At 39.5% G+C, this 24,693-nt stretch overlaps 1 protein-coding gene across 3 annotated transcripts in view; it reads left to right on the top strand.

Annotated features, from left to right (window-relative positions):
* Positions 1 to 24,693, top strand: part of LOC121275378 (WD repeat containing planar cell polarity effector) — a 163,046-nt gene that overhangs the window by 24,531 nt on the left and 113,822 nt on the right. For all 3 annotated transcript variants that reach the window (XR_005942401.1, XM_041182911.1, XM_041182912.1), the window contains exons 2-7: positions 14,280 to 14,363; positions 18,449 to 18,493; positions 19,082 to 19,132; positions 20,533 to 20,603; positions 20,858 to 20,917; positions 22,920 to 23,034. Coding sequence is in view for 2 of the 3 variants with exons in the window: in XM_041182911.1 (XP_041038845.1) it covers positions 14,303 to 14,363; positions 18,449 to 18,493; positions 19,082 to 19,132; positions 20,533 to 20,603; positions 20,858 to 20,917; positions 22,920 to 23,034 (403 nt within the window). In the remaining variant the exon portion in view is untranslated. The remainder of the gene's footprint in view (positions 1 to 14,279; positions 14,364 to 18,448; positions 18,494 to 19,081; positions 19,133 to 20,532; positions 20,604 to 20,857; positions 20,918 to 22,919; positions 23,035 to 24,693) is intronic.

The following is a 24,693-nucleotide window of genomic DNA, read 5'->3' on the forward strand; positions in this document are numbered from 1 at the left end:
AAAGGGTTATCATTCCATAAAAGTGCAGATAGTTTCCAATCAGTCAAATCTGATCTTCCACGTAATGCACATTATCAAGGGAACAGCTCCAATCGCTTTTGTTACAGACAGTAGTCTGATGTCGCTGCCTTCATTATTTGAAGGCCCTGAAATAATGAATGGCTTAATCTTTAATTGGAAACTTAGTGCTACACGCTTGGTTGGCGATGTGGGCTACCCTCGCATCTATGGTTTATGGCCCCAATTAGAAGAGATAAATAAATTAAAGATTTTTAATAAATTTGAACATAAATGAAGCTGTAACATGTGTAATGGGTACAATCTGTTCTATTTCAAGTGGGTGTCCGATTCAATTCCTTTTCCTCTCTGACACTCCATTCACATACATGTACTACCTCTATTTAAAAAAAATTTTTGACACTTATCCTTAGTTTTTATTTACAGTATCTTGAAAAACAACCAGATACTGTCAGAGGAAATGAGATACATTGTGCTACTTGAGCTCAATAAATATGACAAAGGCATCCTTTAAAATTGTGACAAGGCAGATGTTCAGATGGTGGGATATGGCTTCGGCCAACTGAGCCACAGCTCTGAATAGAAATATCAAGGCCAAATCCAGGATTTCTAGAGTGACTAAGGTTGTCAAGTTCCTTTTATTTGTTTTAGAATGTGTGTGATGCTAGGGTTATATTTATTTTCCAACATGGCTACAAAGTACTACTATCATAACTTTTAACAAATCCCCAAACTAATCTCCATTAAGGCAACAGCAACCCATGGACTTAACCAACCACCAGGCAAAGCATTTTCATCTTACGAATTCAAAATAAGGTCCTTTTCACTTTGGTTCCTATAGCCGCTTTTGATCTCACATTGCCTCTGCTCTACACACACACAACTGCTGAAGTTATATCTGGCACTGCTCATTGAACATAAATTCTCATTGAATCACCAACTTCTGAACTTCACCTCTTTTAACAATAAAACCCCTTTCATAGTACCAATTTTATTACTAATACAAACATATTGCTTGGTATCTGCTAGCTAGGTGGTAGTTTTCACCCCACTTCTTGAATGGTCTATTCAAAAAAATGCAAATACATGCTATCTATCTTACATATCAAAACTGGTACACATCAAAGCATCCAGACTAGCTGGCTTTAATCCAATTAAGACACACCCACAGACTAAACCTTTATTTTAAAAGAAAAATATTTTCCAATAATATTATATCTATTACCTTCAGTTCTTTTTTGCAGCTGTTACATTTTGAACCAATCAATGGAGGTATGATGATAAAGGTGCGAGAAGTAAGATAATGTTGCATAACAGAAAACTTGCTCTAAATGCAAGTCATAATATATAACTAATAAGTCTCCTGCAGCATCGAACACAGTCACGATTGTGTGTTGTCCAGGTGAGGTGGGATTAAAGAGTGGGAGATAATTGAACCATGGCTTATTTATGTAATTCCTTCCCATTTTAAAGTCATAAACTTTGTTATGTTGATTTTAAATGACTACCTATAGTTAAATTAGGAAGGCATTTGATAGTTTGGGAAGCAAAGGGTTGAGGAGCTGGAATGTTGCCATCCCATGGTGGGAAGATGTAATTACAGTGTGACAAGTTTACAGACATTTTCCATTGTAAATATACTTAGGAATTTATGATGGAAAAAGTTAGAAGAAGTGAACCTAGACACATTATTTACTGTTGTTTACCTTCAACCCTTGATGGGCTCTCTCACTCACACAGCTGAACCAAGTGTGCATATACTCATTTCACTGTCTTTTCAGTAGCAATCAAGTTAAATTTTAAAATGTGAAGCATTTTTGCAAATACACTATGCATATCAACATGCATGCAGTCAACATTATTAATCAGCAGATTTAATGCCAAGTAGTCATGCCAGTAGTGTAAAAGTTTGAATAAAGTTGACCTGATGCAACAAAAACAGGAATTTGTTTGAATAACAGACACTGCTTTGTATAACGTTAGTGTTTTAATTTCTTTATGAATTCAACTGTACTAGAAATTCAATTGATTTTTAACTGTCCTTTATAGAAATTTGACACTGATATATTTTTCTTTCAACTCTGTTGCTGAAACTTCATCTTTGTCACCTTGTTCTTGCATTTCCTTTTTAGCCCTCAAGGCCCTTTCTAACATTCGATATGAACTTTTCAACTTTTCACACCCACCCTGACCTTTGTTATGCAGGGCCTGTATTCTATTAAGCTTTAACTTTTCCCGTCCACCTTGTTTTGACTGTTTTTGCAGAGTATTGCATTTGCCTGGAGTATCAGTTGTACACTGAGTGTTGGACTTCACTAATGTTGTCAGTGATTGACATACTGTACACATGATGCTTGCCATTTTTGCGAATAATGTTCACTTAAATTCATTCATCTAGATGTTCGTAATCCTGCCTTTTTTTCTGCTTGTCAGCGGTTGTCTTTCAAATAGTGTATCCATAACCACTTTAGAAGCCCTTATTAAATGTAGATCTTTCACTACAAATGCAGCCTTCTCCTGGGGTTAATTTTTGTGTCATATTGAACATCACACCATTCTTTTTCACAATATTACTCGCTGCTTTCATGTCATTTTGGTATTTTAATTAACATGCCCAATTTAAAAAAAACAAAAATTCTTTCCTAGCGTGAGTCTATTTCTAATCATTCGTTATTGTTTCTGCTTAAAAAGTGAATTATTGAATAATTTGAATTAAACAATTCCATTTTGCATGTGGATATAAGAATTTAGGATGACAACATTAAAAATAAGGACAGAATATCTGACTAAGGTAGGGACTAATCTGAAAACACTTGATCTTGAATGCTTGTGTGTGACCACGGGAGATTAACCATAGCCAACAATAATTTCTTTCTTAAATTATGGTAAAAGCTATTACTTTTACTGAATAACAAACTAAATTTTTTAAAGTAGTTTACTTGTGATTAATGTTACTGGATGGAGTATTACAACTGTTGATGAATTTGCCTGTTCTTGCAGCCCACAGAAATCTGGGTTTTTGACCAAATAACTGTCAGTTTGAATTGTTCAGCCTATATTCATTTTAGTATGGCATAAAATCTGCCGGTGAAGCTAGGGTGTTGGATCCAGCTTTCACTTGATGTGAATTCAGCTTTTCCATATGTGTTCATTAAGGACAATTCAGATGAAGTTTTGGAGCTGGAGGTGAAATCTCCGCCTGAGTTCTTTTGATTGAGAAAGTTGTCTGTTTGAGGTAGCTCTTACGATTGTTCTATCCGAGAAGGAATATAATGCTCAATCTGATTGAGGATGAGTAGGAGACTAAGGAAAGCTGTATTTCCAAGTCAAAGGTTGTATCGCTCTAGAATCGATTTTGCTGGTGTGTTTCAAGTGCTGTATGTGAAATAGGATGGATTGAGGAGGGAATCAATGACTGGGGTCAGTGAGTTGTTTCTCCGGCTCCAGGTACTGTTTCATTTAACCCGAGAGTTCTACCTGTGACAGTTAAAGTTATAGTTGCCTTGAATTTCTTTGCCAAAGGGTCTTTCCAACGTCCCAGAGGAGATTAGCATTTTACAGAACACATTGTCAGAGTGTACACAAGAAATAATTAAAAGGTTACACCACAAAAGTTTCACACTTACTTTGTTTTTTTTAAAAATTGAATTAACAAAGCAAGAAATTTAACACATTTACAGAGTGTCAAGTGTAGAATGTCTTCAAGTGATAAAAGAAATTACAAATATAAGATAAGAGGAGTGAGAAAAGTTCGTCGAACTTATTAATAACTTTATTCATTATACATTTCAGTTTCAATTACTAGTGTTACTTGTCATGTACCAGCTTTCCAAGCCCCGTGCTGACTTCTTCACTAAGGTGTAGAGTCATAGAGGTCTACAGCACAGAAAAAGGTCCTTTGGACCATCGAGTCTGCACTGGTCAAACAAGTACCTAACTAATCTAATCCCATTTTCCAGCACTAGGCCCATAGCTTTGTATGCCATGGATCACAAGTGCACATCCAAATACTTCTTAAATGTTATGAGGGTTTCTGGCCTACCACCCTTTCAGACAGTGAGCTCCAGATTCCACCACCCTCTGAGTGAAAAAATTCTTCCTCACATCCCTTCTAAACCTCCTGCCCCTTACCTTAAATCTATGCCCCCTGGTTATTGATCCCTCCAGCAAGGGGTAAAGTTCCTTGCTGTCTAACCTATCTATGCCCCTCATAATTTTATACACCTCAATCATGTTTTCTCTCAATCTCCTCTGCTCCAAGGAAAATAACCCCAATCTATCCAATCTCTCCTCATAACTAAAACTCTACAGCCCAGGCAACATCCTGGTAAATCTCCTCTGCATTCTCTCTAGTGCAATCACATTCATCCTATAATGCAGATTCCAGAACTGCACGCAATATTCCAGCTGTGGCCTAACCAGTGTTTTATACAGTTCCAGCATAACCTCCCTGCTCTTATATTCTATGCCTCGGCTGATAAAGGCAAGTATCCCATATGCCTTCTTAACCACCTTACCTGCCTGTCTTGCTACCTTAAGGGACTGGTGGACATGCACACCAAGGTCCCTCTGATCCTCGGTACTTCTCAGGGTCCTACCATTCATCGTGTATTCCTGTGCCTTGTTTGTTCTGCCCAAGTTCATCACCTCACACTTATCCAGATTAAATTCCATTTGCCACTGATCAGCCAATCTGACCAGCCCATCTATATCCTCCTGCAATCTAAGGCTATCCTTCTCACTATTTACCACCCCACCAATTTTCGAGTCATCCACGAACTTACTGATCAACCCTCCTACATTCAAGTCTAAATCGTTTATATATACCACAAACAGCAAGGGACCCAACACCAATCCCTGTGGAACCCCACTGGACACAGGCATCCAGTCACAAAAACACCCTCGACCATCACCCTCTGCTTCCTGCCATTCAGCCAATTCTGGATCCAATTTGCCAATTTGCCTTGGATCCCATGGGCTCTTACCTTCGTTATCAGTCTCCCATGCGGGACCTTATCAAAAGCCTTGCTGAATTCCAAGTAGACTATGTCAAATGCATTGCCCTCATCTACACACATGGTCACCTCTCCGAAAAATTCAATCAAATTGGTCAGACATGACCTGCCCTAAACAAAACCGTGCTGACTGTCCTTGATTAATCCCTGCCTCTCCAAATGTAGATTAATTCTGTTCCTCAGAATTGCTTCCAATAGTTTCCCTACCACTGAGGTTAGACTGACTGGCCTGTAGTTCCCTGGTTTATCCCTTCTTCCCTTCTTGAATAACAGTACCACATTGGCTGTCCTCCAGTACTCTGGCACCTCTCTTGTGGCCAGAGAGGTATTGAAAATTATTGCCAGTGTCCCTGCTGTCTCCTCCCTTGCCTCACTCAACAGCCTGGGATACATTTCATCCGGGCCTGGAGATTTATCTACTTTTAAGCCTGCCAGACCACTTAGAACCTCCTCCCTTTCTATGCTAATTCCTTTCATTATATCACAGTCCTTCTGCCTGATTTCCATACCCCCGTCGTCCCTCTCACTTGTGAACACCAACACAAAGGATTCATTTAGAACCCTACCTATGTATTCCGGCTCCACACACAAATTACCACTATGGTCCTTAATGGGCCTACTCTTCTCCTAGTTATCCTCTTATTCTTAATGTACTTGTAAAATAACTTTGGATTTTCCTTTATTTTACCTGCCAATGTTTTTTCATGCCCCCTTTTTTGCTCTCCTAATTTCCTTTTTAAGCTCCCCCCTGCACATTCTATACTCCTCTAGGGCTTCCACTGTTTTGAGCCCTCAGTATCTGCCATAAGCCTCCCTTTTTCTCTTTACCCAATCCTGTAGATCCCTTGACATCCAGGGCTCCCTGGATTTGTTGGTCCCACCCTTAATCTTTACTGGAATATGTTGGCCCTGTCCCCTCCCTATTTCCTTCTTGAATGAATCCCACTGCTCTGACGCAGATTTACCTAAAAGTAGCTGCTCCCAGTCCACTTCGGCCAAATCATATCCAATCTTATTAAAATCGGCCTTCCCCCAATTTAGAACTCTGATTTCTGGCCCATCCTTGCCCTTTTCTATACAACCTTGAATCTAATGGAGTTATGATCACTATCTGCAAAATACTCCCCCACTGATACCTCTACCACTCGCCCAGCTTCATTCCCTAAAATGAAGTGCCGGACCCCCCCCCCCCCCCCCCCCCCGCCTTCTAGGACCTTCTATGTACCAGCTTAAAAAGCTCTCCTGGATGCATTTTAAGAATTCTGCTCCCTCTAAACCTATCACACTATGACTAACCCAGTTAATGTTGGGGAAGTTGAAGTCCCCCACTATTACTACCGTATTATTTTTATACTTCTCTGATATTTGCCGACATATCTGCTCTTCTATTTCTCTCTGACTGTTTGGGGGCCTATAGTACACTCCCGGCAATGTGATTGCTCCTTTTTTGTTTTTAAATTCTACCCTTATGCCTTCATTTGAGGAGCCTTCTAAAATGTAATCCCTCCTTACTGCTATAATTGATTCCTTGATCAATATTGCGATACCCCCTCCTTTTTTATCTCCTTCCCTGCCTCACCTGAAGACCCTATATCCTGGAATATTGAGCTGCCACTCCTGCCCCTCTCTCAACCATGTCTCTGTGACAGCAATGACATCATACTGCCGTGTGTTAATTTGTGCCCTCAACTCATCTGCCTTTTTCGTCAGACTCCTTGCATTAAAATAAATACCATCCAACCTTGCCAAACTCCCTTGTGCCTTAACTGGCCTATAATTTCTATGCTTTCCAGATTCACTTGCTCTCTCTTCTAATTTTGGCTGTGTATCTCCCCCTGCTGAACCTCCTCTCAGGATCCCATCCCCCTGCCAAGTTAGTTTAAACTCTCCCCAACAGCACTAGCAAACCTCCCCACAAGGTTGTTGGCCCCCAGAAACAATCCCAATGTCCCAGAAATTTAAAGTCCTCCCTCCTGCATCATCTCTCCAGCCACGCAGTCATCTGGACTAACCTCCTATTTCTATACTCACTAGCCCGTGGCACCGGAAGTAATCTGGAGATTACTACCTATGAGGTCCTGTTTTCTAATCTGCTTCCTAGCTCCCTAAATTCTGCTTGCAGGACCTCATCCCTCTTTCTACCTATGTCATTGGTACCAATATGCACCACGATCTCTGTCTGTTTGCCCTCCCCCTTTAGAATGCCCTGCAACCGTTCAGTGACATCCTTGACCCTGGCACCAGGAAGGCAACATACCATCCTGGAGTTACGTCTACAGCAGCAGAAATGCCTGTCTGTTCCCCTTACTATCGAGTCTCCTACCACTCTTGCTCTTCCCCTATTTTTCCTCCCCCCCCCCCCCCCACTACTCACCAATCAGCTCTCACCTTTGTGCTGACGTCACTTTTTGAAGCTTCCCCGCACTCGCGCTGGTTCTGATCTCTCCACCGCTCTCTCGCGCTGTCTTGTGATATCATTCCTTCTTTCTTCCCATGTACTAGGTATGTCATTTGACCTACACTTAAACACTCCTAGCTCTCCTCCACCTTCTTTTGCACCCCAATCATCATTCTGTCTCACCCTTTGCATAAACTATGGCCCACTTCACCTCACTGTCTCTTATTTCTTTTTTGCTCTCAAGATCTTTCTAATTCACAAGGTCATCTCAGACCACTTCCTTGACTTTGTTACTGCCAATATAGCCTTAACTCCACCCATTCCCACTTCCCTACAATCTATCCATGGAAAATACTTTATCCCTCACTAATTCAGGGCGGAATTTTCTGTGCCCGTTGGAGACAGGTGTGTTTGGCGGCATGAACGGACAATGTGGTGGGAAGGCCAAAAATCATTTTCATGGCGTCATGAAACCAGTTTGCAATGATCCGCTCTGCCCGTCAATGGCAGGTCACGTTTCCTGCCGCCGGATATCAGGAATTTCATTGTAATACATTTGCATATCATTATAAGCCCTGCTCACTGCAATCATTCCCCCCCTACGCTGGATCATCCGAGCATGCCGACATGTTTCACAACTGCACATAAGCAATTTGCACTTGGCGAGCTGCACTTCGCTTGGGACTTTGAGGTTTGTTTGCCTACGTTGCAAAAGGCAACACTCGCAGTCATCAGTGCCAGGCTTCGCAGACAGCACCACATCACTTTTAGGGGGACTCCACAGGCAGTTCTCTACCTACCAGACCAGTCTTAAGGTGGGGGGATAGCTTTTCAATGGTTGCAGGTCTGGGGCTTGCATGGGAAAGGGGATGAAGTGGCCTCAGGCAAGGGAAAAGGTTCAGGGTGAGGGCTGTACTGGGGAAGGGTGGTATCCTAGGGTGTGTGTGTGGAGCCACAAGTTGATCTCTGTCCAAGTGGCCTCAAGATGGTGAGGGCTGAGAAGGCAGTCTCCAGAGGAGATGAGGCCAGATGGAGATGTGAGGGTTTGTGCGAGAGAGTGAATGGTGATGTTCCTTTAGCTGGCATGAGTGAAATGCCCGTGAATGTGTGATGGGCTTGAGTGATGAGATAGTTGCCTTACCCTGGCGGCACGGATGAGGTCAGTCATCTTCTATCTGCATTGGATGACCAACCTCTTCTGTGCAGCATTGGCACTGATCACCACTGCCACCGCCTCCCAAGCTGGAGTGGTGAGATTGCTGGACCTCCTTTGGCCAGAGCAGGGGTGGAGGACATCACAGCAGGCCTCCACTACGTCCAAAAGGCGTTCCAGGGATACGTTACTGAATTGGGAGGCTGCAGTCTTCTTGCTTTTCAGGGCCATATCTTTTGTGCAGCAGTCCTGCGCTGGAAGCACTGAGAAGTGTGTGCATGGTTGTACTTTAAATATGGCATCTGGCATGGGGAAATGGCAAGATGACCGCATGGCGACCAAAGAGAGCCTGCCTGCCATCAAAACGACATGTTTGCCGGGAATGCATGATTAATGATGTAGGATTGGGGTGATATGGCGTGAAAAGCTGCCACTGTGGCTGGTGAGTAAAACATTTTTTTTCCTGCCCTCTAACCATACTTAGTGCAAATCTGGGATGATTTTGCACTCAATCTCAAACTGCCAACACCCTCAATTTTGGTCATCCACCTACCGCAACATTGCTGCTGTGAATCTTAATCCATAGAGGTTAAGAGAATCAAGGTTTCTGCCAATACTCTATTTAACCCGGTGTTGATTACTTATTATTAATAATTTTCTCTTTCTTTCCCTGAACAAAAACGAACAACTTCTGCTTCGCACCTACTCGATAATATAGACAAGATTGAGAACACACATGTTGGGGATTGCTCTCACCACCACCCCCACCCACCCACAGTTAACACATTATCTTCATATATTTTATATTAGTTGAAGACCTGATTTCTGCAATCTGATTGATTCCTTAGCTGAAGCCTTATAAAAACTTTGAAAATACAAGAATAGAAATCCGGTTAATACGAACATACAAGTTAGGAGAAGGAGCTCTTTGAGCCTGCTCTGCCAGTCAATGAGATCATAGCTGATCTGATTGTAACCTCCTGCCTACCCCTGAATACCCTTCACCCCCTTGTTTATCAAGAATCTATCTACCTCTGCGTTGAAAACATTCAGAGACTCTGCTTCTACTGCCTTTTGAGGAAGGGAGTTCCAAAGACTCACTAATGGCTTCATTAAACCAGATGTTGGAATCTGATGTGAGCTTGTTAACCATCCATACATTAATACCAATAATAGTAATTTCTATCCTAAGTTGACTTATTTTGCTCCAACTTATTTGAGTCATAGCTTTTCAACACTTAAAATTAAACCCTAAATGGTTAATAGTTAGGAAGGGTGCTCAACTGATAGACAGTCGCAGTAGCTTATATTCTGGTTTTGGCCCTGCTCCTCTACTAACATTCAGCTAGAAATCTCAAGAATGGCAGAGACATAGGAACATCTAGTCCAGTCCTTGTTACTAAGCAGTTGTATCTGATAACGTATTTCTCATTTAAGGCACTGGTTAAATTTTACCTTAATGTCTAAGCTACAATCTCTCCCAGTAATCTGTTCCAGTAACCAACCACCCTCTCAGTGGATGCTGGAAATCTGAAACAAAAACAGAAAATACTGGAAAATTCAGCAGGTTTGGAAGCATCTGTGGAGAGAGAAACAGAGTTAACGTTTCGAGTCCAATATGACTGGTATTCGGAACTGGATGCTCACTTACGTCCTGCCTGAAATGATTTCTTCTCAGCTGATCTCCCCTTGCTCAGCTATCTTTTGCCAATCAAAATAACCCTAACTAATCTATATTCCTGAGCTTTATTATTTTAAATGCCTCTCAATTGTATTTCATCCTTTTTCTAATGAGAAGGCTTCCACGTGATTGAGTCTGCCTCCATATGCTTCATTCTCCAACCCCCTTTATCATCTTGGTAATTTGTAGCCATCTCAACTCAATCACGTCCTTTCTGTAGTCTGGGTTCCAAATCTACTCTCAGTGCTCTAGTTAGGACCTGGCCAATGCCATTCATAATAGTAGGATTGCTTCCCTTAATCTGCTTACTCTTTTTTTTTTTACCCATCATCTCTTTGCCATCTCTTTGATGACAGCTGCCAGATATTGGCTTGATGTGTGAAACGGTATCACTCAAACTGCCTTGAATCCATTCAAAATGAGAACACGAGCCTAACTCTGGCCAAACAGAAAGTAGAGTTATTGTAGCAGGGTGTTTGCTGGTCTGAGGTCGTTCCTGGGCTTAGCCCCCAGCCTTGGACAGTTTTGGAACCTCCACTTGTCAGCTTCAAGGCACTCCGTCGAGCTAGTTATGTATTTATATTCTTCATTGCAATAATATTTAAATATCTTTTCATACTCAATGATTTTTCATTGCTAAAAATGATGTGCATATGACCATTTAATTGAGGGCAGTTTAGTCTCTGAGGCATGATAGAATTGGAAAGAAATCTTGGTCAATAGGACAGAGATTTTTGCTAAATTTCTGTTAAGAAATTTTGTTTTTTATTCTGTATTGGGAGAGCACTTGTATGCAGGATTTCATTTATTATAAGCTGTAAGCAAGTTTGCACTTGACTTTAAAATGAAATGCCAAGAAAGATAATAAGCATACTGCAGTAATAAGTTGGGTGTGGGGTTTCTAGCATGTGGTTGACAGCTTGTCAAAAAATCTGATGGGGATTCATTCTCTCTCAGGAGAACAGAGGTTGTTTCAGGTGTACAATAAACTAATTGCATTTCCCCTGAATGGATAATTGTCAGACTTCAGGACTCCTATCCAAATTTTCAGGAGTCCGATAACATTTACAATAGTTCCATAAAAGTGTCTTGGGGTGATTTTATCTAAATTACTATAATGCAGCCAAACTCTTCAGCAATTTACATTATTCCTTTCTTTTATTTTTTGTTAACAGTTTATATATTTCATTTTCACCATAAACCTATATATTCCTATTGTTCTTGGTATTTTCATCATCTTTATTCAGCACCCAACGAATACATTTCTGTTCTTTTACTAATCTTATTGTCTAACTTCTTACTTTGTGTCTTAATCCAAATTCCATAATTGTCATTGTTTTTGTTTGTGACATTGAAGAGTGTATATCTGGAAGATTGGCTTGATTTTTTTTTCCATTAGTATCAATAAACATTGTTAAAATTGTAGATTTAGGGTGGATGGCTGAGAGTCAGTGATAGACGTGACATGATGAAAGTTTGGGCATTTTTAAGGGTTAATTACTCTTGGTAGTGTTGGAAAATGGTTCTGCTTTTTCTGGTGCAGCTGAGGAGATACATGTTAGGTTTTTCTGTTCCCCTATTGGCTATGCATATGTTGCCTGGAAAGCACCAAGTGAGAAAATCAATGAAAGTAATGGTTCTACCTAGAAAAGTTCTGGAAATAATGAATTCCTTCATTAATCCAATAATGTAGTCATTTTAAACTTTTACCTAGTTCTAAATCTTAAGCTACAATAAATTATATTCTTGGAGTTATTACTTTATAGTATGCCAAATTGAGGAGATGGTTTTATTTGTATTCATTGTTCATGCAGAAAGGTCACAATAGAAAAATATCTCCAAGACATAACTTTCACACAAAATTCTTGTAAGATAACCATAAGCATGGAAATATTGATCTGAATGTCAAGAACTTGATGTCCACATTGATGAGTGTTGTGATCTTTCTTCTTGTTAAATGTCACAAGTGTGCACATTATTATAGGATTTTACACTGCGACAGACAAATTGACTTGTTTATAACTCCTATTGCAAATATACTGTAATGATTTTAGAGAAAAAAAAGTGACATGATGTCCCTTTCTGTCCTGAAAGGAAAATGGTTATAATTTTGAATAGCTGTGTTACTGCTCTAGGATATTTTCCCTCTGCTGGGGAAATGTTTATTTGGTCCCAAATCCAGTCTCTAATTATTGTGCAGGCTATGTAATAACCAAGGGTCTGTCTCTGGATTGTGGGGACAACAGGTAGAACCTGACTATCAACAGATCAGTCATTCTTCATGTCAACTGATCGCAAAATATAGTCAGAGGCAGTAATGACATATTCTACAGTTATAGCTGAAGTATCACCTGCTCTTTATGCAAGGAGGGGGAGAATGGACTGAATATGTGTTCAAAAGAGTGGATCATTGCAACATAATCTATTATGTTTCCACTTCTCAGTTACTTCCCCATTTCAGAAATACAGCAAAAGTCATCACAATCAAATCCTGATAACATCATCCTTGTCAGTCATTATTAAACTTGAAAGTCATTGATAGTATCAGGCAAAAAAGGTTTAAGCAAGAATTAAGAGTTCTGAAAAGTTAATTTTAAAAGGATATGAGGATAACTGACCTGATCTTCTTAAATGTTCTTAAAGGCTATGATCATGGATCTTTGTTTACTGATTTTAAAAAATAACTTGACATCAAAGTCTTTCTGCCTGGAAAAGGATGTCAAATTAGGACCATAGCACAACAGCTTTCCAGTCTGTGACTGTATGGCAAATCCAGGTGATTTGGTCCTCTACTTTTCAAAGATTTCGACCCAATTCGAAATTTGGAAAACATATTTGCTTTACTTTTTACTTTATATAGATTTTACGTAGCTTTCACTGTCATGTTCTCAATGCACCAATGTAAAATGCATTTGTTGAAATTTACAACTTAGAACATTTGAGGATTAAATCAATACTATCTAGATTACATTGAGGATTTGTAAAATCAATGTGTTTTTTACGTTTATGACACCGTAGCTTCCTTTATGACACTTCAACTGTCTTTAAAAAGTGATCTAACTCTAGTTCTGGATTAGTTCCACTAAATGCAAACTGTTTTTGTGAAGGTGACACTTTGAGGGGGCTGTATGCTTTATTAATATGGTCGTTAACCCATTTAAAATAAATGGATTCATCAGTACAATAAAAAACACTCCAAGGAATTCTAGCAAATGTGTTAACCAGAGAATATTAAACAGGTGGGCATAAAAGGTCCCATGGCAGTATTTGCAAAAGAGCAAAGGAGTTTTCGTATTGTACTGGCTGACATTTATTATACAAAATTACATGGAAGGTACAGCACAGAAAGGGGCTATTTGGCCCAACTGGTCCATGCTGGTGTTTTTGCTTCACAACAATGCAACTAAGTGGCTGGAGGATTGAAAATAGAACTATTTGCTACCATGTTGTCGAACCACTTTCTATTGCTCCAATACATTGTTCCACCAGTGATACACAAAGTTGTGTTACAGTACATAGCTGAGGTTTCATAAGAGTATCCACCTACTGTATTCATAATATTTAATAGAGTATTGTACAACAGAATCAAAATTAAATAATACTTTCTTATGGGTAGCTTATGCATTAGACAAGAAGTACAACTGTGAAATTAACAAACTTGCAGCTTCTCCCAAATGCAATGTATTACAAAAAATAGCACATGGAATTTGAGCCATTGGTTAATGGGTTTCTCAGACAGTGCTGCTTTCTGGGGCTTCCCAGTAGACTCAGCTACATAATAGCGAGCCCTGTGGGGGAAAAGAAACTGCTGTTCCTTTCCTGCTTTTTTTTCAGCTAATGGGGAGGAAGGCTAATGTGCTAATGTGTGCTAGTCCCCAGGTTATTGACACATTTTCATCTCAAAATATGGTTAATGAAGAACCATTTTGCAATTCCACTTACAGAGATGTTTAATTTTATGCTTAATGGAGGCTAATTAATTTTCACACATTGGGTTGTTTCTTACTTTGACAGAGCTGAGTTCCATCTGCCATCAGATGTCTTTCTGCCTGACCGAGCTGCACCTGTGGTCTATGAAGAATACCTTACAAGTCAAGGGTAACGGAACTCCTGCATGGTCTTTCTAACTTGTGATTTAAATGCTTTTATTCTTTCTATTCTTGCATCTAGAAATACACCGGAGTTTTTATGCATATATTTTCTTGTAGTATTTTGTGATAATGGTTTTTTGAGTTGCTGTTAATATATTTATGTTACCTATTATGTGTTCATTTAAATTGAATTTGTCTTTCAATAGATTAGTACTATTTAAAGATCAAGTTATAATAGTCATAGAAATGCAGGTGTAAATTGCATTTCTTAATGCAGTTTACATCTGTATTTTCACCACTTTCACATTAAGGAATCTAAATGTTGATTTATGTTTCCTAAACTGTTAGAACATTATACATTATAGTCAATCAACTGATGAGCAGAATTGTCGTCTTCACTATAAGTGCAATGTGAGCCAAGGCCTACAAATTATTTAATGATATTTAGACAATTCTGTTTAAATGAAAAGCTTTACTGCTGTAGCTAAAAGAAAGTGTGAACTTTGATCAATCTTGTATCATTATTTTTTCTAGATTTGGTGACACCACTTAGAATCTGCATCCATATTCAACATATACATAATATGCAATATTATTTAGCTTATCGATATGCTCCCCTTTTCTCTTTCCCAGTTTGGAGATCTCCCAAGTGCCACTGACTCTCAATAGAGTATGGTCCAGTATCTCAACCATACGGGCATTTTTCCTGAGACCAAACAGGGTATTCAACGTTGAGGACATACAGCTGTATCTGGTCTTCAGGTATTCAGCAGAGAAGGTGCATAGCTAAACCCATTCTAGTCCCCACGTGCATTTCCAGTAGGGGTCACTTGGTGTACTGGTACTGTCAGTGGAATGGTAATTCAGAAACCCACAGTAAAGCTCTGGGGACCCAGGTCTGAATCCCACCACAGCAGATGGTGGAATTTTAATTTAATAAAAATCTGGAATTAGAAGTCTAATGATGACCATGAAACCATTGTCATAAAAACCCATCTGGTTCATTAATGTCCTTTAGGGAAAGAAATCAGCATCCTACATGGTCTGGTCTATGCTTTTTTTTATTTATTTGTTCATGGGATGTGGGTGTCACTGGTTAGGCCAGTATTTAATGCCCAATACTAATTGCCCTTGTTCAGAGGGCATTTAAGAGTCAACCATATTGCTGTGGATCTGGAGTCATATGTAGGCCAGACCAGGTAAGGATGGCAGATTTCCTTCCCTAAAGGACACTAGTGAACCAGATGGGTTTTTACAACAACCAACAGCAGTTTCATGGTCATCATCCCAGATTTTTAACTGTGGTTCAATGAAGAGTGCAGGAGGGCATGCCTGGAGCAGCACCAGGCAAACCTAAAAATGAGGTGTCAACCTGGTGAAGCTATAACACAGGACTACTTACATGCCAAACAGCATAAGCAGCAAGTAATGTACTGAGCTAAGTGATTCCACAACCAATGGATCAGATCCAAGCCCTGCAGCCTTGCCACATCCAGTCGTGAATGGTGGTGGACAATTAAATAACTCACTGGAGGAGGAAGCTTCACAAATATCCCCATCCTCAATGATGGAGGAGCCCAGCACATCAGTGCGAAAGATAAAGCTGAAGCATTCGCAACGATCTTCAGCCAGAAGTTCTGAGTGGATGATCCATCTCAGCCTCCTCTGGAGGTCCCCAGCATCACAAATGCCAGTCTTCAGCCAATTTGATTCACTCCACGTGATATCAAAAAAATGGCTGAAGGCACTGGATACTGCAAAGGCCATGGGCCCTGACAATATTCCAGCAATAGTACTGAAGTCTTGTGCTCCAAAACTTGCCGCGCCCCTAGCCAAACTGTTCTAGTACAGCTACATCACTGGCATCTACCCGGCAATGTGGAAAATTGCCCAGGTATGTCCTATACAATAAAAGCAGGACAAATCCAACCCAGCCAATTACCGTTCCATGAGTCTACTTTCGGTCATCAGTAAAGTGATGGGAGGGGTTATCAACAGTACTATCAAGCAGCACTTGCTTAGCAATAACCTGCTCACTGACATTCAGTTTGGGTTCCGCTAGGGCCACTCAGCTTCTGACCTTATTACAGCCTTGATTCAAACATGGACAAAAAAGCTGAACTCCTGAGGTGAGGTGAGAATGACTGCCCTTGATATCAAGGCCACATTTGACTGAGTGTGGCATCAAGGAGCCGTAGCAAAACTGGAATTAATAGGAATCAGGGGGAAAACTCTCTGCTGGCTGGAGTCATACCTAGCACAAAGGAAGATGGTAATGGTTGCTGGAGATCAATCAACTCGGTTCCAGGACATCACTGCAGGAGTTCCTCAGGGTAGTGCCCTCGGCCCAACCACTCTCAGCTGCTTCATCAATGACCTTCCTTCCATCATAAGGTCAGAAGTGGGATGTTTGCTGATGATTGCACAATGTTCAGCACCACTTGCAACTCCTCAGATACTGAAGCAGTTCATGTCCAAATGCAGCAAGACCTGAAGAATATCCAGGCTTGGGCTGACATGTGGCAAGTAACATTCGCACCACACAAGTTTTAGGCAATGACCATCTCCAACAAGAGAGAATCTAGCCATCGCCCCATGACATTCAATGGTATTACCTTCGCTGAATCCTCTACTATCAACATCCTGGGATTACATTGGCCAGAACCTGAACTGGACTAGCCATATAAATACTGTGGCTACAAGAGCAGATCAGAGGCTGGGAATCCTGTGGCGAGTAACTCAACTCCTGATTCCCCAAAGCCTGTCCACCATCTACAAGGCACAAGCCAGGAGTGTGATGAAATACTTTCCAAATGCCTGGATGAGTGCAGCTCCAACAACACTCAGGAAGCTTGACACCATCCAGGACCAAGCAGCCCGCTTGATTGGTATTCTTTCCACAAACATTCATACCCTCCACCACTGACGCACAGTGGCAGCAGTGTGTACCGTTTACAAGATGCATTGCAGAAACTCACCAAGGCTCCTTAGGGAGTACCTTCCAAACCCACGACCACTACCATCTAGAAGGACAAGGGCAGCAGACACATGGGAACACCACCACCTGGAAGTTCCCCTCCAAGTCACACACCATCCTGACTTGGAAATATATCACCCATTCCTTCACTGTTACTGGTCAAAATCCTAGAACTCCCTCCCTAACAGCACTGTCGGTGTACCTACACCGCAGGGATTGCGGTGGTGCAAGAAGTTAGCTCATCACCACCTTCTCGAGGGCAATTAGGGATGGGCAATAAATGCTGGCCTAGCCAGCGACACTCACATCCCATAAATGAATTTAAAAATTAGGAGTGGGAACAGTGGCAGATTTCCCCTTCCACTAATGGCGTGGATGTCAATTGCAATACACTTCTGCCTCGTAGGTGAGATTAGTTAACCTAGGAATAAAACCTAGGATTTTTAATAATGAAACTCACCTATAAGCTACTTTTGAGATTTCTTCCACTTAAGAAACCTTCATAGCATGAATCATTTCTTTGGTCATTGACCTAGAATTACATACACCAAGATACAATGATCAGATGGGAAATTATTTCAGGCTTCATGAAAAGAAAACAAAAGAAATATTATGAAAAGTTTTTTTTAAAAAAGAAAATAAAATACTGAGTTAAGGAACTGTTCTATTTACCAAGGGTAGTATAACTTTACAAAATTCCAGATATTTTAAAAAGTTTAGATATAAAAGTTAATTGAAATGCACAATTACACGTTCAAGCTAAATTGTGTCTCAGGGTGTTTGAATCCAATCTCTACACATTAGAGTTTGAAGTTAGTCCTGTAGAGGGACTTAATTGAGGATATATTTACATTATTACAATATTCCCATTATTGTTAAGCTCTCAAGTTTTGGTATCGACAGGCCTTTCAAAGAGTTAACTTCACAGTTAATGATAGCTTTTTATTGTTATCTGTTTTTGGAAGCTAACTTTAAATGGTATGCACTACTTTTATTATATCCAAACAGAAACGTCTAGGATTCTTGACCTTTTAATATCATAGTAATGTTTAATTCCAGAATATTTTGGCAGCTTTTTAAATTTTACTTATTTTCCATTCCAAATCATATGACAGATACCGATGTTGGCACCTATCAATACTATGATAAGAGAGAGGCAGGTAGGTATAAATTCATATTGACATAAGAGTTACTTTGCTAAAAATGTGAATCAGCTTAATACAGTAAAATACTAGGTTCTATATTTAAACGCCAGAATTCCAGCAGAGGGCATCGAAATCCAACTGATACGGATACAGTAGAGAACCCTTTGTCAGACTTGTTGAAAAACGAGAAACATTTCCTAATCCTGGGAGATTGTTTGCTGGTTTGGTGCCCTTCTATCTAAGATTGTTTCTTGTTCTAGACAATGTTAAAGTGGAGGTCTGTGTGAACACCTTTTGGGGATAAAATTCAACTTAGGTGAAAGTGAAAAATGCACAATAAATTAGGTGGTGTGTTTAACGAGCAATCAACTCATTACTGGGCATATAACAAACTCTCGAAGTTAAATTTCACTGCCTTTTAGTCGAACGTGGTACTGTCTCTAAGCGGACTCTGCTTCTATTCTGCATTTCAGATTCATAGCACTGTAACACTATAACATCAGTCCACCTTTTTAATTGCAAAGATTTTTTTTAGTGCTAATCTGTATTGTCATTATAAATCATTTGTGTAGTTTCATTTTTCTCATCTTAAAATCCCTATAGTTTCACCGTCAGACTGCTGTTACTTAGAAGAGAAGCAGCATATGACAGAGGGTGAGTAATGTGGTAGAATGACTGAATATCATTTAAGGTCATAATAATTGAAGTAAGTGTTCTTCCATCATTTCTGGCAACCATGTGTCTAGTTCCTCTACATAGCTATCACAGCTTTTCTCCAACAGAGAGCAGCTTCCTGGGAAAAAGCAAAGTGCTGACAAATGGTACACTGAATGCTAGCTGTCTAATCTTCATGTTCCCCTTGGAAACAGAATATTGTCTTAAATCATGTACCTCAGGTGTCACATTAAATATGCAAGCTTCATCTTTACTAAGCCCTTCTGCCTGAATCGAGTAAAAAGCAAAGAATCTACAGGTAGAAGATTTGTCTATCTTAACCATTTCTTTCAAGAATGGAAACAAACACTTTTTTAAATAAATGACTAACAATAGTAAATGTAACTGAATAGTATTTAATACTTTTGAGGCAGCCCATGAGTGCTTTCATTCATTCCAATTAGCAAAATTTAACACATAACCACACCAAACATGACCTTAACTAATAAGTGATGATAGTCACTAATAAATCCAATAAGGAATTCAAGAGAAACTTCTTTACCAAAAGAGTAGTGAGAATCTGTGTCTGGGACCTGCATTTGATGCCTGAAACTCATTGGTAAGAAACAGATGAGGCTGGCCATCTAATTTAGCTCAGTCCTGCTGCCAGTTTTTTCAGTGCAAGCAGTGTGCACTGACCTGGAAGCATGCTATCATATGGGTATGCGTCAATTTCTAGGCCCATGTTTCCAAGCCATACATTCTCCAAATTTGCAGTTTTTATTAATTTTGGCTAAAAATAGACATTTCTTAAGGTTTCCAACTTGCAATAAAAATGGAATGCCTGGCATCCAAATTCTGCCCTGCTCATACATTGCATTACATATAAAACTAATTTTCCAGCTGTATCATACTTTGATAAATCATAAATTTCCAGATTGTTTTAACATTGATTCATAGAATCATACAGCACAGAAGGAGGCTATACAGCCCATTGTTCCTCTGTCAACTCTTAGTTTCAACCCCTTCTTTCTCCATAGCTCATAATATTTTTCTCTTCAAGTATTTATCCAATTCACTTTAGAAAATTACTATTGAATCTGCTTCCAAACACCCTTTTTAGCCGGTGCATTCCAGATCAATAACTCACTGTGTTTTAAAAAAAAACTCCTTATTTCCTTGGATTTTTTTGCCAGTTAACTTAAATTCGTCCTCTGGTTATTGATTTTGTTTTTATTTACTGGTTTTATTTGATAATGACTTTCTACTGTGTTCTTAAATACTGGATATCTGTCAAGCTTAGATTAATTATCAGTGCTATACTAATGGAATGATTTGGGTAAATGGTGTAGTATAATTCTCATTATAATAAAAAATTATGTTCATATCTTCTTTGTCAGCTCGAGAATACTTGTGGACACCCAAGAATAGACGCCCAGCTAAACTTCGAGACACCCTCAAGGAGTTTGAGGTACCTTCCTAGTTGCAAAGTTGACAGTAAACAATTATTCTTCTTTATTCATCTTTCAGCAACTTTAATTTTTGTAAAGGATCAGCCTGCACAAAGATCATAACCAGCCTCTAGTGCAGTGGCATGTTCTGAAACAGTTGCATCTTTGTTTTCGAAGTATGCTAATCTCTTCTGATTGGAAATCAGAAACACTTTAACCATTGGTCACAATGTATGCATCTGACATAGCCATCTGTGTTTGTGTTGTCTTTCAGGAACTGCTGCATTGCAGCCATTGTGTGCTGAGCAAATTCAAGAACAAGAACTTTTGTCAGGTATATACGTCAACAATTATCTTGGATTGTTCATTTAATTTAATTGAACCTTTTCAGGCTTGGCTTTACAGTTTCAAATAATACAACATATATAATGATGTGCAACATATATAATGATGTCTCTTTTACTTCATATCAGCTAAACTATCCAGATAATTTATATACACCGTAGAGAGCACAATTTTTTTACAAAGGTGCCCAAGTATTTATATATGTGTTTTTTAAAATGTTACATGAAATTAAATTGAAGTATAGTTTTAAAACCATTCCCTGGACACTACAAGAAATAGCTATTTTTTTCAGAAAGCGCAAGTTGGCCTTGAACAGATCGACAAAAATAAATTTTGTTCACCCAAAACTTGAACTTATGAAAAATAAGCAATCAATTGAATTATGTCCACCAAAAATGTTTTAATCTTTTATCAATTCTTGCAGAATATGTTACCTTGGTATATATCATTCTTCAGCATGAATTTCTTCTTAATATACATGGTTATAAAGCAGGCCACTAAATATAACACAAACTTGGTGTTAACCTTTTGGACCATATTACAGATGTAAGATCAGAATAGGTGGTGGATTATAAACCTTAGATCACTAGTTACCAAATGTAGGTTCAGTGGGGTAGAAATTAGTTTGGGCCAGTTTTCAGGCTCCAGGGAAATTGGACCTGGGTTCTCAGTGTAATAAAGCAGTGAGCAGTGGGTGCCGTTCTTCAGTCCCGGACTTCCCAATTTTGGCCAGCTCAGCTAAGTCCAGTAAGGAAAGGAGGTCATAAATAAAAGATTAATAAATCCAATAAGGTAGATTAAGAGAAATTTTCTCCCAAGACAGTGGTTAGAATGTGAAACTCATTACTGCAAGGACTAGTTGTGTTGATAATGAGGTCCTTGGCCACCCAACTGAGGCACCAACCTCATCAGTCAGCGTTACATTAATCATTAATAACTGTGAAAAGGAGGACATGTTTGGGGAGGAAGGAAGAATAAACAAAAATGAAGTTCCTGCACCTTGAACAAATACTAAAAATTTTCAGCGAACCACAGAATGAAAAATAATGATAGTTTAATTGAGAATAAGAGGTTTTGGGGGAAAGGATGAACAAAAATCTTGCATTTTAAAATTTGAAAAGTAATAGTTAAATAGTATTACAAATGTTAGAATAATCTCAGTGAGATTGTGCTCATCAAAGCTTGCAGGTCCCACTGAACCTAGGAAAGCAGGAGTTTGTCAACATAGGAAGTGGCCAACCCCACTTCTTCTGACATTGGGGACTGAGTTTGGGTGGATTAAGTTTTCACCCTAGACAAGATCTTCCTCAGAAACTACCAGTGAAGGCTGAGGCTCAGCATATGCAGTCCTAGAGTCAAGGCAGGAATATGTCAGAAAGCAAACTAATATGAGGCATATATACAAAAAATACGAAATAGGAGCAGATGTAGGTCATTCGGCCCCTCGAGCCTGCTCCGTCATTCAATAAGATCAAGGCTGACCTGTTTGTATTTCTAATTCCACATTCCCATCTACCCCCGGTAACCTTTGATTCCCTTGCCTAACGTTTCTTTACGCAGTGAATTGCTGTAATCTGAAATATGTTGCTTGAAAGGATGGTGGAAGCAGATTCAATAGTAATTTGCAAAAATGAATTTTATAAATACTTGAAGGATAAAGATTTCCAAGGCTGTGGGGAAAGAGCAGGGGCTGGATTAATGCCAAAGAGCTGGCAGAGGCATGAAGGATCAAATGGCCTCCCTCTGTGCTGTATCTTTCTATGATTCTAAGCCCAATAAATTTTCATAACTTTGTGAATTTTGTTATTGAAAATTTAAAAGCAATCCCAGATATTGAGCATTCAACGTCATGTCTTAGTGTAAAAACAACTGTAATAGACTTGCTAACCCAACTTTGAAAATATTTAATGGTGCTTTGTTGATTTAAAGAATGCATTATCCAACATGATGCTTTCAAAGAATACACTAACATCATGTCCTGTCTATTTCAGCTTTTCTTTGGATCAGGTGTACTGGTGTCATTAAGCCTCTCTGGGCCACATCTGGAAAAAGTCATGATCGACAGAACCTTAGTGGGAAGATTCATCTCTGACACCATCAATGATGGTAATCATATCCACATGAAAATCAAATGTCTAAATTAACAGTGACAGATGAAAAATGATGTGGCAACAGATTTACTAATTACTCTCACTCAGTGCTCGTAAACGCAACAAGTAACTGCATGTATTGTCATAGTTACAACCTTTCAATTATAAATTATGAATATGCTTTTGTATAGAGAGATTTTCAAATCTTATTTTTTAACACATGTTAAATCAATTTCTAAAAGTTTCACCTTTCTTCAACAAAGCTGCTCACTGTCACATCAGTAATGGCAGATTCTGAACACAATAGTCTTTAAATCCAATATTTGGATACTGTAAAGGCAATACTACTACTTTTTCATTTAGTCCTTTTCAATATTGTATGTAATGTCAGGGACTATTTAAAATCAGATTAACAGCTACTGCTTTTTGGGGAAACATTTTTTCTAAAATATCAAGGCAATTTTGTTTTTTTTTTATCAACTATTGTATTCTTCAATCTCAAATTCAAAATATTTGTTTATTTAAACAAAGTGTGCCATTAAATATGGAAAGATGTTTGCAAGAAAACTTGAAATTTAGTTGTGAGGAACTATTTAATAATACTTATAGATTATTTTATTCGGATACAAATACTGTAGACTAAAAGACTAATATCAGAACTGTAAAGAAAATTAGAACCAAAGTGCTGATGAGATATGGATGAGGAGGGGAAGCGAGGGAAGAAGGGAAAGGGAGAAGAGGAGGGACAGGCTGATGGGGTATGAAGGGAGGAGAAAGGGCAGAGGAGAGATTGGGAAAAGGAGGAAGTGGAGGACAAATGCCAAAGGGGCAAGGGATGAGAGAGAAGGAAGAGGTACAAAGAGGTGAGGGGAGGAGAGAGGAAGGGTGCAGAGGGAAGGAGAAGAGGCAGGAAAGGAAATGGTGGGCAGAGGACCCGGGGAGAATAGGGGAAGGGAGGAGAGTGGAGGGAGAGTTTAGGGAAAAAGCATGGGGGAGAAAGTAGAAAAAGGGTTGGAGAATGGGATAGGAATAGAGAGGGCATCAGAATAGGGAGGGGAGAAGATAGAGGAAAGTGGAAGCGAATAGGCAGAGAGGAAGTAGGAAAAGGAGAACAGTAGGAAGGAAAGGGTAGGTGTAAGTAAGGGAGAATGGAGTTGTCAAGAGGAAGAGCAGAGAGGGAATAGAGGAAAGAGCATGAAGGGGCAGGGTTGCTATGGGGAAAATAGAAGCAGCAAGAAGAAGAAAGTGGTCCAGATGGAAGGAAGTGAGGAGGATTGGGAAGGGGAGAATGTACAAAGGGAGGAAAATGAAGAGCAGTGAGTAAGGGAAATTGAAGAGTGAAGAGTAAAGGAAGAGGAAAAGGGAAGTGGGAAGAAGAAGGGTTGAAGCACAGGGCAAAGAATAGACGGGGGTGATGAGGAGGGGGAGGAGTAGGGAGAGAAGGGTTCAATACTTTCCTCGGGGTTATGCTGGTGATGTCTATTTCAGTTGGTAGGTGGGGATGGTGGTGAGATTTTTCAGCATGCTTTTGCCTCAGTGATGGGCAGGGGTCTTGATTGATGAATACTGTGCAGACCTCTTGAAGTGGCAGTGGGAGGTCACCAGTGTGAAATTGTTGGCCCAATGGAGGGATGGAGTGTGAATTGCTTCAGCTTTGAGGATTATTTATAACTCA

Source organism: Carcharodon carcharias, chromosome 2 (genome assembly GCF_017639515.1).
Source record: "Carcharodon carcharias isolate sCarCar2 chromosome 2, sCarCar2.pri, whole genome shotgun sequence".
In the NCBI taxonomy this organism is placed as follows: domain Eukaryota; kingdom Metazoa; phylum Chordata; class Chondrichthyes; order Lamniformes; family Lamnidae; genus Carcharodon; species Carcharodon carcharias.